The following is a 13,799-nucleotide window of genomic DNA, read 5'->3' as shown; positions in this document are numbered from 1 at the left end:
TGTATATTGCCAGCCTGCAGGATGTAGTTTGGTGCCCTGTAGTTACCAAGAAAATTCGAAGCAACAACTTTGAATGCCATCCATGTGATTTCCTCCAGTCACACCAGCAGATCTTCAAACTACTTGTCACTGAGGATGTGTCTGATTTGTGGACCAACCCTTCCTTAAACTTGGCATCAGTTATTCATGGAAATGTTCTTTCTCAAATATCTAAATCCTTCACCTTTCTTGTTCACAAAATATTTTAATAGCCCAAGTTTTACACAAAGACGATTCAAAAATATCTTTGTCTGGTTGATAAGTGGTTTAGTTCCACACTTTTCTGCCCTGGAACAAAATGCTTACAGAGTATCCAGTTCTTCTTAATGTAATTAGACTCTTTAGCAGGGCTGTCCCATGAATGAAACGTAAAGGTACTAGACTGGCTCTTCAGAACGAGGTAATGGGGGAACCATTTTTGGTTCCCAAAAGACCTGTCCAAATTAAGGTTCCAAAAAGAACCCTTGTTTATTTAGATCTGTAACAGGCTCCTTACAGTAAAGAACCATGTGTGGATGGTAACAGATTTATGAAATACCAATGGGTTATAATTTCAAAAGGACTCTTGCTGCATATGTACAGTAACTCAGGCTAAATCCAGATTTTCTTAATCTGTTTATGTCCTACCCCGTGTTCGGATTCAGCGGGTTGGAAAATGGATGGACTGGATGGATGTTTATGTCCTGCTAGGCAGCCCACCATACATTAAAGATTTTGGAGTATTTCTGCATATTAGGATTTTTTTCAAAGCACAAAGAAGCAACTTCATATAAAAAAGAACCCTTCCCAGTATTAAATCACTCTTTGTAAAGCAACCACACAACCCAGTAAAGAACCATATAGTGCCATTAAAGAGCCAGCAGTTTAAGAGTGTACTTAATATATCTGAGCTGCAATCGTAGCAGCGGTGCCACTATTTTAAATTCACTACTGATGTTCCAGTTGTGCTTGTTATTCTGTACATGTACAGTATGCTTAAAATTGTAGAAGAATAACTCAAATAAAACAGTATGTGATAGAAACATTAAAAGTGATTTTTGTGATAAGCACGCAAAAGTTTTACCTAAAAGTGTTCAGGAAGGAATATGTTTTGTCTGCACTTAAAGTTCTCACTAAAACCACCTATTATTTTAACTTTCTGATTTGATACAAAAGCATTAGATTTTAGATGCACAGTATTATTAGTTTATTTATGATTTGTTTTTATTTTCTCACCACCATATTTAGTGTTTCATTTTCATATTAATAAATGATAAATATCTCTGGAACAGAAAATATAGTATTTAAAATATAGAGTTGTTTATACAGTACATTGATATTTGTTGGTTTTGCAGAATACTAAAAATCAGTCCGATTTTATTGTCTGAGCATTAGTTCCACATAACGCCACTAGATGGCAGTCAAACATCTATTTGTGCTTGTGTCTGCGGCAGACGGCAAATTAAAACTACTAGGAGCACAGACTCATTTTAGCCACTTCAGCAGAACTTTGAGATATCTCTACCAAAATCCTTCAGTGCAAATCCTGATAGCTGAGGTGGGCCACGTTATTATCAGCATAACAACAGTGGTCTCTAGCCAAGTGTGTCATACTACAACAATCTCCATTTTTCACTATTAAAGAATTCAAATTGCAACACTATTATATCCAACAGAAATTACACACTATGCTATGAAAGCATGAAACATTATTTAGTGTAAATCATAAAATGCCACCAACTACTTTAAAAATTTAGCAAAGGGGTGAGAGAGTAACGAATGCTGTAAATTTCTAGAGTTTTTTTATTTTGTATTTTTTAGAAAAATCCTACTTTTTCATGCGATTTTCAGATAATCAACCAGTTTTTCTGTTAAGAGGAATTGCCTTTAGTGTGTATGAAACGTTGAAGGAAATGTCTTCATAAACAAAGTGATTTAAAATAAATCAGAATTTCTTTAATTCTAGTAATAAACGTGTTTTGAAACAATATTGACAAGTTTGTTTCAGCTCTACTTTTGTAAACCATCGTGTGTAAAGTGCTGAGAGAATTAGTGAGTTAATCTAGCACTCTCTTTCTTTCTCTCACTCACTTAAAAGGTGTCTGTGTGAGGTGGACCCCGGTGTGAAACGTTTACCAAAACTCGCGACCCCTCTAGGGTCGTTGCACATTTGCAGTCGATGCTCAGATTCCTGCCATTTAACTACACGGGTTAAGACCATGGATGAATGGAAGGTGGTTTAGCGGTTTAACTATAAGGAAAAAGAACTCTAAACGTTTAAATGAAACCCATGCTGCAACTGGCTATCAATAAAACAGTTTTAACAAAAACCTGTGCCTAACACCTGCCATTAAGAATGTCGCAACATGTGTACTACTGTAATTTCTCAATATGCATTTAACTGATTATCTAATATAATTATACAGCTAAAGAAACGATCGTTCACGTTAAAGCATAGCCTCGAAAGCAAGTTGTATTTGCTTAGCAATCCAAGAGCAGGCAGAAATATTTTATTATAACGCTAACACTAGCGGAACATTTATCGTAAAATACAGAATAAAGATAATCAGTTTTAAAAGCTTCGGCTTACACGGAAGTATCACCTACTAGAACCTTTAAATAAACCAGACATGAATCTATATAAATGAGAATCTAATTAAAGCTGGAAAACAGTTGGATCATACAAATTACATGTGCTTTTGTTTTAACGCATTTTTGTAAGTCTTAAAGTGCCTGTTGGCCTACCTATTCCAATGTACTTCACTTTTAAAGTAATAAATAATTACAAAGCGCTTTGATTAATATGCAAATATAGACACAGTAGAAAGATGTGCAGCCGTAAAAGGGGATAATTAATCACTAGTTAAACCAAATTAATACCAACAGGAGAGTGTGTCAGAAAGCAGCGGCTGAGTTAATCATCCGGAAAATTAAAGAGCTGAGGAGGAACCACTGAGATCGGCCCGCCTTTTATATACTCTTTGCTTTGGAAAGAAATGTAAATACCAATGCGTATGAAATGTAGCCGGCCACGTTAGTGTGTGGGTTTAAATAACAAGCGAGCATCTGACGGGATGCGCTGTTAAGTACTGGGCATCCGCACCAGGCGCGATGTATCATTTACTGTATTTTGCTGAAGAGTGAAAGATCATTTTAGGTATGTGTAGTATGTTGGAGAGTTCATAGCACAAAAAACGACGAAAAATAGAAGCAAGACGCCAGATGTATTACAAAGGCTTTTTTTTTAATTTAATGTGGTTACAATCAAAGTCTGTATTGGTTTGGAAATACTATAGGCACGCACTCGTGTGCACTTTATTTCGATATTCGGAGTGAAATAACCGATGAATAATATGTGAGATTAACAAAATGATATGGAAGAAGGCGATCTGCTGTGGCAACCCCTAACGGGAGCAACCGAAAAAAGAAGAAGAAGAATTATTATTCCATCCATCCGCTATCGAACTCGTTTAACCCAGGAACGATCCCTGGGCGGGTCTTAAGGAAGTTAATTATTAGTAAATCCTAGACTGGCAGATTTGAAGGAGATTAAGCCTTCAGATTATCTTGTACATCTTTCTTCGCCGACTGCTCGTGCTTTCACTCGACTATACCTAAATACAGAGGGCACGTAAATAACTGTAGCACCAATAACTAAGGGAACGTGAGGTAGCTCGTACTATCAATCATAATCAAAAAGGAAATGATACAATATGAACGAATAAGCACATAAGAATGAATTAATTTTGTATTTATTCACAAAGAATTATTTCACATAGGAAAAAAGTCCATCTTTTGACGTCTAATATGGTACGATCAAGTAAGCCCCGTGGGCTACGTAAAACAATGTGCAGTAAAATGAAGGAAGGATTCGTCTTTTAATCCATAGATCGACAGGCAGAAGTAAGGGGCGTACTTTACTAGTTCTCGTGATAATCAGTGTCTTGTCAAATGATTCTTCGTATTGTTTTGCCTTTTGATAATCTGTGCCGTGTCTTGAGACAATAGATAGATAGATAGATAGATAGATAGATAGATAGATAGATAGATAGATAGATAGATAGATAGATAGATAGATAGGAAGCGCCCTTGACCTATAAAGCGAATTGTATCGCTATATTTTCCCATGCTAAATATAATATGGATGATTTTATTTCAACAAAGTCTGCGAAAATTTCTTAATTCTGCAACTAATAAATACATAAATCCAGCGCGTTTGCGATACTTCAAGTATTCTGCCCACCGGTAGAAGAATGAAAGCCGCAGCTATATGTTTGTCTCTTATTAAAATTTCGCGTCACCAGTTAGCAATAGATGACAACGTTCGCAGTATTCCGTGCTGATGCCATTTACTAAAGATATCAGAACATTAAAACCGTCGTTCTAAAAAGCAGTAGCATTTCCTTACCTCCTAACACACTCTCTATGTTGCGTTTTATCGTGTGCTAATGTAATGTCCATAATTTACCATCTTATAGGAAACTGCAAAAACTCAGGATTTTGTTAAATCTTTGGTAGAGTGAGTGCTGCCGAATGTTATTTAAAATATAATTTAAATAATTACATCAAGGAATGAGAGCGTGAATATAAAAGTGTAAAACTCGCCTATACAAAATAATGAGAATAATGAACTGTCCCATATTTTCGTATAACTCAGAATGCAAAAGTCCATGCCTCATCCCAAAAGTTTTTCGAATGCACCTTAACAAACAAAAGCACGAGGACATTCTGAAGTTTGTTTATTTTTTCGATCTTTTTCTAAAGTATTTCTCAACTGACCACTTGTTCATTAAAGGAATCAACACAAGCACACCGAGCCAAAGTTCTTATGCTATTATGTGTTAATATTGCCCCTAAAACGCTGCTAAAGCTAGCAAAAAGCTCAGTATTCCTCCCATTTCACCAGTACACCCCCATTCGTGTGCGGGGGTGATGAACACTGATACCGTGAATTCAGTTGGGTGATAACAAAGGCTAGTTTTCACAACGCGCTCAAATAATAATAATAATAATAATAATAATAATAATAATAATAATAATAATAAGAAGAAGAAGAAGAAGAAGAAGAAGAAGAAGAAGAAGAAGAAGAAGAAGAAGAAGAATGTAAGAATGATGTTTCAGTAAATGTGGGAAGAACACACTTCGTGCTGGTCATTGCGTGTTGTTGCATTATATTTGCTATTGCAGCTGTTCGTGAATGGAACAATATGATTGAAAGATTAATATGGAGGACAGATTGATGGATTTAAATATTGACTGATTTTATAATCTCTTATCAATATTGCTAAAGCTAGTTAGAGAGCATTACATAAGGGGCATTGAAAGACACACACACACATTGACTTCCTCAATCGTGATTTCAAATTCCACTACTTAAATAATTCTTACCTGCATAAATATATTAATCTACATTATACAGCAAAATGCGAGACCAACTTTTTTTATTATAAATAGAAGAACACTATCGAACATCACGTAATTCGGTATGGATTTCTGCGGTACAGGCGCCCCGTCCGGTGATGGTTCCAGTCCCTAATTGCCTTAGAACGTTCATTGATAAAGATTTATTACACAGCATTTTCTTTTTTCCAGGAATAAAAAATGAACGTGGTCTCAGAAATTATTCAAAAATATTAATTAGAAGAAACTGATAATCCAGTTTATTTTTCAACCAGTATAATGTTTGCCCAGATCTGTTGCAAAATGACTTTTTTTGTAAATTATGTAACTTTAAGTACTTGTTCCGTTTTACTTAAAAAGACGCTGAACTCATTTTTATGTATTTGCTTAGCCACATATACCAACATGCGACAATGTTTGCGTATTCTATACCTAAAAAATCTTTTTTAGCCTCCAACAGTGTTAAATGTGTTTTGCCACTAATTAGAACGACATACTCGGCATGTGACACTAATAAGGAAGACTTAACACAGGACTGATTTTAGACAGTGATAATTCTGAAGTGTCTAATGATCTCAAAGGAGAGAGCTAACTGAAAAAGTCATATGCTTACAATGTCAAACACTATATAACGAGTCTTGCACTTGACTTTTAACGTCACCGTCCCATATTTGTATATAGATTTTTCTGTGTGTTTGAAAAAATATGTTTATTTAAAAATAATCTTAACGCGCGTAAGGAATTTTTGAATAGCTGACAACACTTAGATAACATACAGTTTAAAAGACATGCACTTTGCATTCTTAGAATTGTAGTTTTTTACGATGATTGTACCACCCCTGCTCCGCCACCCCACAAACACAGAAAATAAATAAAAGTCGAGTGATTGAAAAATAAACTGAAGATAAAAATTGATCACTAAAGGAGCTTTGTAGGTAAAAGTGAACTTATAATTAGAGGGGCGCTGATCTGCTATTCCTAGAAATCAGAATTTCATGAAGCTGTAAAAGTGCTTCTTGTTTAGTTTTAATTGCACTTCCGGCTCTAAATAATACATCTGACAGTAATTATGCATAACAAAAAGCCTGACGAATTATAGAGTTAAATAATAATAATAATAATAATAATATTGTTGTTGTTCTGATTACAGTAGCATAAAGGTTAGCGTGTCTTTCTTTCCGTCATACTTTTCCAAAGTCCTGGATTGGAACCTTAACCGTTCCCGGTTCCTGTCCCTTGACTTTCTCGGGGTACTCAGGTCTCTTTCCACGCCTAAAACGCACGTAAACTAAGCCAAAAATTGTTCAAAGACCAAGGCAGAGAAAAAAATTTTATAAGCCTATTCCTAGGCAATAGTCAACACTAACCATTCAACCATTATTGAATCTTTCATATCCGGTCAGTGTGGAGGGAACCTGGAGTCAGTTTCTAAAGCAATGGGCGTTAAGTAAGGGATCCACCCTGCAGGTGATTCCAGTCCATCGCAGGGAACGTGCAAAGTGAAGTTACCAGTTAACCTGGTAAGAATCAAGCCGGACGAAGCCCAATGAATATTTATAAATGAACGAATGTGCAAACTCCACACATGGATTATGCCAAGTGAAGAGCAAGCCAGTACACTTTGTGAATGCCATCCCACACGCTGCGCCACCACACCGCCTGATCACCATTATCATCATCAAACCAAAACAAAGAAAAGTCGTGACTTCTTTTAAGAGTTGTTGTGGTTACGAGATACAGTAGCATCCATCCATTTGCATACCAGTTCATTCGAAATATTGAGTGACGTGGACGCTGATAGCAATTATGCAATGGTATATGACAGGAGTATGAGCCCAACAAAAATAACGAAAGCCTACAGTTTTTATCAAAGTTTTTTGAAGATTTGAATGGAAAGGTTAAAAGTCTTAGTAAATTGTAAGTCCGCTATAATCTTCAAGCAACTATTTCAACTGAAACACCATTTTCTTGAATTTTTTTTTTTTTGCCAAGAAATGGAAAAGATGAAGGTGGTATAAAAATATTTTTTTTTTTAGCACCATACTTTTTTGCTTCTAGGCATTATTTCTTTAAACTTTCACACTTAATTATATACATATATTTTAATTTAGCCTCACCTAACACCAAGAAGAGCAATTTAGTTTAACAAAACTGTCGACTGAATTCTGGATTCAACTAAAAAGTTCACGACAAACTACAGGCTTAAATACAATAATTCGCTTGAAAGCTGCTGCTGCTGCCAGTAAATAACCTGATGACTCTTCGAATTTCTAAGAATGTGTCAATGTCTTTCGTATGTCGTTCGATGCGTTAGATGTAACGCTAAAGCAGCAAACCTGAAACAGTATGCAGTACGAAACATGAAAATAATCAGTGCAAAGAATTGTTGTCGTGTTGTATATAATGTATCAATTTTACTTTATTTCCGTTAAGGGATTCCGAAACAATGAACCTGTAACAAATGATAATGCTTACTGCCATTCAGATGGAAAGACACGAAGGGACGTTTAGCGTCATTCGCCTCATAATCAATATTTCATGTTTCTAGGCTGGCTTTTCTTTCTTTTCGGAAGACATACTGATCACTTTCTCCTTGACATTTGAACCCCGTAACAAGTCTGTCTGATTTCGACAACTGTCTTTCCAAAGCTTCTCCCCTTGATCTGGTTAAGTGTTACAAGCAGAGTGAAAGTGTTTTTCTTTTTTCCCTTTGGGCTTTGGGGGAGACCTTTTATTCACTGCCCTCCTATTGAGATTTATTCATTAGGAGCCTCTTGCTAATCAATTGCTATTCATAGCCGTTTTTCTCTCTCTCCCTTCCTAGGCCCATATTAAGCGGCGCAGATGCTGCGCTTTATTGCTGCTGGCTGGAAGAAACTATTAAAGTAGAGAGAGGCGGGCTAAACTAATCAATCATACTGACTAGTTTGTGTTGGGGACATTTATAAACCATATGGCACCGGGATGCTCGCAACCTTTTTTTCGCACTCTTGACTCCGAGATCTTAGTGACAGTCACTCGTTGTGAAGAAGCGGGAGGGACGGAATGCAAGTAAAGAAAACATCCCAAGTAAAGAAGGAAAAGGGCCTTTTAGTCCGCTTCCAGCCCCCCTTTCAAGTTCAATGAATAAAGCAGCAGAAGCCCCTTTATAACATTACACGTGCGGTTAAACATTGAAAACATTGAATTGATCGTTCCTAAATTAGAAGACTTTTTTCCATTTTGTGCTATTTTTCTTTTTTAATTGAGCTACGTGTTATTTTCTTTCTTTTTAACCATTGTTTAGCCTGCAGTTAGTAAAATGTGCCGATGTCTGTTTCGCTTTTTTATGCATGCAATAAAGTTGCTAACACAATATAGGACCCTCGAAAAACAAAGCAGACAAGCAATCGCAGTACGTATAGTAAGTAATTCGTCTCTTAATTTTTATTCAAAATATATACAGAAATGATGTGAGCCATCATTTTGGAGATAATTTGTTGGCTTACAGTTTTTTGTTTGTTTGTTTGTTTTCACTGATAATAACGAACTGCTTGCATTGGTAGTCCATTCTGAAGAGAAACATAAATCAAGTAAACATTTATGCCAAAGAAATACCGATATAAACACCAGGCCATTTGTTTGTCTGTAAACACACATTTCAGAATTCTCTTACATTGACAAGCTATTTAGAGTTTTATCCCTTCCTGACCATAACAATAAAAAAATATTTTAAAAATTAAAAAAGAAGGAAAAATTAAATTATGTCCCCCTGCAATTTTATGGGTTTGCAGGAATTTGTAGCAGCTACGTTAGAGTTTATGGCTTCATGTACACCCCAAAATTGGAATTAAAATCATATATATATATATATACATATATATTTCTTGATTGCACGACGTTTTCTGAAAATACTCAATGAATAAAATGCATGATATATGTACACATACATGGCTGCTGCTTTCATTTGTTCTGTGTGTCCCTGTGAACTATTTCTTTTATTGTTTTGGACAAAATTCATTTGATTTGTATTCCATGGATAATTTTGGTTTCATTTTCAAACACATTAAAATGATGTTCTTCATTCTTTTCTTTTTTTTTTTTTCATTTTTAAGCACATCTAAACCATTTGTTTCCTTTTTAATATGCTGTACATAATAGTCCTTTTAAATAAATAAGATTCCACTATTTAAATCGGTGGAGCTTGTTCCCCCAAAATAGAAAATAAAGCAAGCAAAGGTTTAGAGTCTGCATTTTGAATTTTGCCATCCCATTCTACACATAATCCCCCACCCCGCCCCCAACCAAAAAAAAGTTTTAATCATCAACTTCTATTTCTTCGTCCTCTTCTGAGAACTCATCTGTGGTTTGGTCTCTGGATGAAGACTGAGGAGACTGTGGAAAGACTCCAAGTCCCTGTGATGAGGGAGAAATACTTGGGGAGATAGCCCTTCGAGTCTGCTTTGCCTCGTCCAGGTCCCCCATGGATACCAGCTTCTCCAGTGCATGGGCTGGGATCTTCTTCAAGGACTCCACATCTGCCTTCATTTCCTCTAAGTCCCTCTTAAGTTTGGCTCTCCTGTTCTGAAACCAGGTGATTACCTGGGCATTGGTGAGCCCCAGTTGTTGGGCTATCTGGTCTCTGTCTGCAGGTGACAAGTACTTTTGGTATAAAAACCTCTTTTCCAGCTCATAAATCTGATGATTTGTGAAAGCTGTACGGGACTTTCTCCTTTTTTTTGAGGCCTGTCGTTGGCCGAAGGCATTTGGATGTTCCCGACCTTTCATACAGAGAAAGAGAAAGAGAGAGACATGGAGATGAGTAATAAAAAACAATTATTAAACAACAGTTTTGGAAACATGAAAATTCTTTTGCTATAACAATCGCATAATATTATATTTTACAGAACATGGGTGAGCAGTTTGTTTCATGTCAGACATGTAGAGTTAAAAAATATTGCACTGTAGTTTAAATAACTATTTTAATTTGAAGGCAAAACCATATGAACAATCCTTTCCTTCTTTATGAGGAACATGTGTCATACATTGTCACATTTCACTGATACAAAACTATGAATATTTCAGTGTTTTGGTACAGTATATTAAATGTCAAGTGAGAAGTCTTCATCCTATAAAGCAGTTCTTGCATGTTTTAAATGATTGGCAAAACTAAAATCAAATTTGAATTAGAACAACAATATATTAGTAAAACTTTTTTCATGGTGATTAAGATGAAGGAAACATATTACATTTAAACTGTATTTTTTTCATTACACTTATAAAATAATGTAAAAAACATTTAAAAGCATAATATATTGCTGCATATATTGTTGAAATAACGAGTCGATAGTACAGAATGGTGATTCGGAAATCCGACTGACTAAAACATTTTAGATATTTGCTAACTGTTTTGCATAAGAAGGCCTCACTACACGGTTTATTTTTCAATAATAATTTGCAAGTATAGCTTAGAAATGGCTTTTTAAAATGTTGCTGTATGGGAATTTGCTTGCAGGTGTGGCACTCCTATAATTTAGCCACAATTCAAAAACACCATTTTTAAAGCTGAATTTTATTTTCAAAGCTATTACCAGTCCCCTGAAAGTACATTTTTCTATTACTTGCAAATGCCCCCTTGATAATGAGCTAGTAGCGACTAACATCATAATACAAATCCTGTAAAAACACAGTGTAAGCAATTGCAAAGGATGTCAGCTTTTAAAACGCAAAACTTAATACTACATTTGTAATTTCTCATTTTCCTGTGATCCATTTTTAATCGGTATGTTTCTGAATGCTACTGACATATTAAGCAGCAAAAATAATAACTAGACGATGGCACTGAACATTTCTAAATATTACATGGCGCTGTCTGCTGCTCTCTGAGGCGGTCCTAACTGAAGTGCTTGGAAAAAGGGAAACAACATGCCGATTAAGACAGGACGAAAACTATTATTATTATTATTATTAAACTGTTTATCAAATATGATCTCTTACAAGCAATAAGCTCTAAGTACAGTTCTTAGAAAGAAAAGCGTACCTTCGGCGGCTTGGATGACGCTCACTTCGAGTCCTTTAAAAGTTTTGCTGGCCAGTTCCTCCAGGGCGCAAAGCGGAGAGGACGGTGTTGTCACGCCGTTTCTCGGAGCCCCGGAGCCACTGACTTTTTCCAGGACCCTCGGCGGACAGTGACTGGACGAGGACTTCTTGATCGAGGGTTTATTTAAAATATCCTCAATGCTAAAGGGCGTCAGTGGCTTGTTGGAGTTAGCTGGTGGTGGAAGCTGATCCAAAGGACCCCTTCTCCTCTCTTCGTTATTAGATTGCAATAGAGATCCTGACTTCATGTCTTTAGTGGAGGTCATCGCAGTTCCAGGAAATATGCACAATGTTTTTATTTTGTTATTGTTTAAACGTCCTTACGCTAGTAGGCAGACTTTTTGCCACTGAAGCTGTCCGATCGCCGATTTCTGTTTAATGTTTTGTCCACTGTTGTCGCGCTCGAAGCTTCAGTGCCAGTCTTCTAACTATTTTCCCCGAAAATCATGTTTCAGCTGGTGCCGAAGCGATGCAAAACGCCACAATTGTATTCCTCTTAAGAACAGAAACGTTCTTTACAGGCACTATCCATGAAGATCTTTTGAAGATATAACGGTCCTGTCCAAGGGCTGATTTGCTACAGGGGACAGAAAAAACAGATCTTAAGAAAGAAGTAAAGTAAGCGATTGCTAACGAGTTATTGTTGATTGGGCGAAGATCAATTAGAGAAACGCTACACCACCTACTGACCCAGTGCTGAGAGTCTTAAAGGGCCAGGCCACATTAATTAATTGGGCGCAGGAATGGGAGGAGTTTTCGAGTGCTAGCGAACTTTAGTGAGCTCGCGTGCGGGGCTAAGGCATCTCCAAAGTCTTCTCTGCCATTAAGAAAACCACGTGCTTTTAATGGACATGTGGAGACCTTCTTCAGCGTGACGTCACACGTGACCAAGAGCAGTGTTGCCTTCGTTGCTATTAGTAAACTTTTAAAGTGAATGGCTCCGGTGTGGATAGAGGGAAATGAGGTATTAAGGCACGAATGAGACGTGTATGGAACAACGGCTTCTTCTTTTCTGATGTAATAATTTACTATTGATACTAACACACACAACTAGATAGATAGATAGATAGATAGATAGATAGATAGATAGATAGATAGATAGATAGATAGATAGATAGATAGATAGATAGATAGATAGATAGAAATGAGGGGCACTATACAATAGATAGATAGATAGATAGATAGATAGATAGATAGATAGATAGATAGATAGATAGATAGAAATGAGGGGCACTATACAATAGATAGATAGATAGATAGATAGATAGATAGATAGATAGATAGATAGATAGATAGATAGATAGATAGATAGATAGATCATTCGACGTGAAGTATATAAATACAAATCAGTCTTCAATTTTTCATGGAGCAAAATGGTATCTGGCAGCAACAGAAGGAAAGCGCAACTCTAACTCGGAACGTGGAGACAGGGCAGTAGGTGTAAACATCAGGTTTCGTTCTTTTTGTATTATGTAATTGGTTGTCATTCATATCTGAACTTAACTTCCTTAAACTATAAAACTCATTTTTTTCGAAGTTACGCTGTTCATTACAAACAAGAATAAGTATACCTAGTAGTTATATTCCATCCTATGAAAACAGCGATTGCTCATATCTTTCAAGGCGCTTTTGTCATCGCATGTTAGTGCTCGTTTGCCTGCATCATTTGTGAACTAAAATGGTTCATTTTTTAAAAAATAGCTGAAACAATTATACTGCGTAAATCATTTTTTAAAATTATATTTTGCAATTTGTTATTTGATCTGCAATGTAAACTTTTCTGTAATGCGCCGTGAGACAATGTAAGAATTAATTTTAGACTAATCTAAGAGCGTACTCCTAAGCTTTTTTGTTATCGTTTATTTTGACAGCAATCCCCTGTTCCTTGTGTCCATAAAGTTCTTGAAAACGAGAAACCCCTTTAATAAGTGGGAAATAAAATTTGCACTTCCTTTGAAGGGGGCTTGAAAAACACGAGCATAATGTCTTTTTTACGCGTATTTGTAACGGAGTTGTACGTGGGAGATTGATCTGGACAATTTTAAACCAGGTGAAACGTTTCATCCTACTCAACCTCTTTAAATTTATTAGGTCCCCCGTATCCTTAATGCACCGTAAAAGTCCAAAACGTAGCCTGGGATTGATTACAGGGAAAACTGGGGAATTCTATAGGGGTTTTGGGTTTCGCCGAAGTGAAGTGATATAAAATCGTTTACAAATACCTCTCCAATAACGCAATTTCTGGTGGCAACTGGCCTTTTCTTTTTCTTCTGTCCGTATATTTCCGCAGTTCAGGCACTGTA

At 36.3% G+C, this 13,799-nt stretch overlaps 1 protein-coding gene across 1 annotated transcript; it reads right to left on the bottom strand.

The window, feature by feature from the left end:
• Positions 1-8,813: 8,813 nt before the first annotated feature.
• On the bottom strand, positions 8,814-12,473 carry lbx2 (ladybird homeobox 2). Its single transcript, XM_028802971.2, has 2 exons — positions 11,438-12,473; positions 8,814-10,178 (listed from the first exon to the last, which is right to left on the bottom strand). The coding sequence occupies exons 1-2, from the start codon at positions 11,760-11,762 to the stop codon at positions 9,715-9,717; spliced, it is 789 nt and encodes a 262-aa protein (XP_028658804.1). The 5' UTR covers positions 11,763-12,473; the 3' UTR covers positions 8,814-9,714.
• Positions 12,474-13,799: the final 1,326 nt, after the last annotated feature.

The sequence above is a fragment of the Erpetoichthys calabaricus genome, chromosome 5 (assembly GCF_900747795.2).
Source record: "Erpetoichthys calabaricus chromosome 5, fErpCal1.3, whole genome shotgun sequence".
NCBI classification, from domain to species: Eukaryota; Metazoa; Chordata; class Cladistia; order Polypteriformes; family Polypteridae; genus Erpetoichthys; species Erpetoichthys calabaricus.
The sequence above is the reverse complement of the archived record's forward strand: the minus strand, read 5'-3'. Positions and strand labels throughout refer to the sequence as shown.

Bases quoted from the DNA above. Each gene is read 5' to 3' on its own strand.
- lbx2 (XM_028802971.2), bottom strand. From the start codon at position 11,762: ATGACCTCCACTAAAGACATGAAGTCAGGATCTCTATTGCAATCTAAT. The intron at 10,179-11,437 runs GTACGCTTTTCT...TCTGTATGAAAG, and splicing joins CGTCATCCAAGCCGCCGAAG to GTCGGGAACATCCAAATGCC.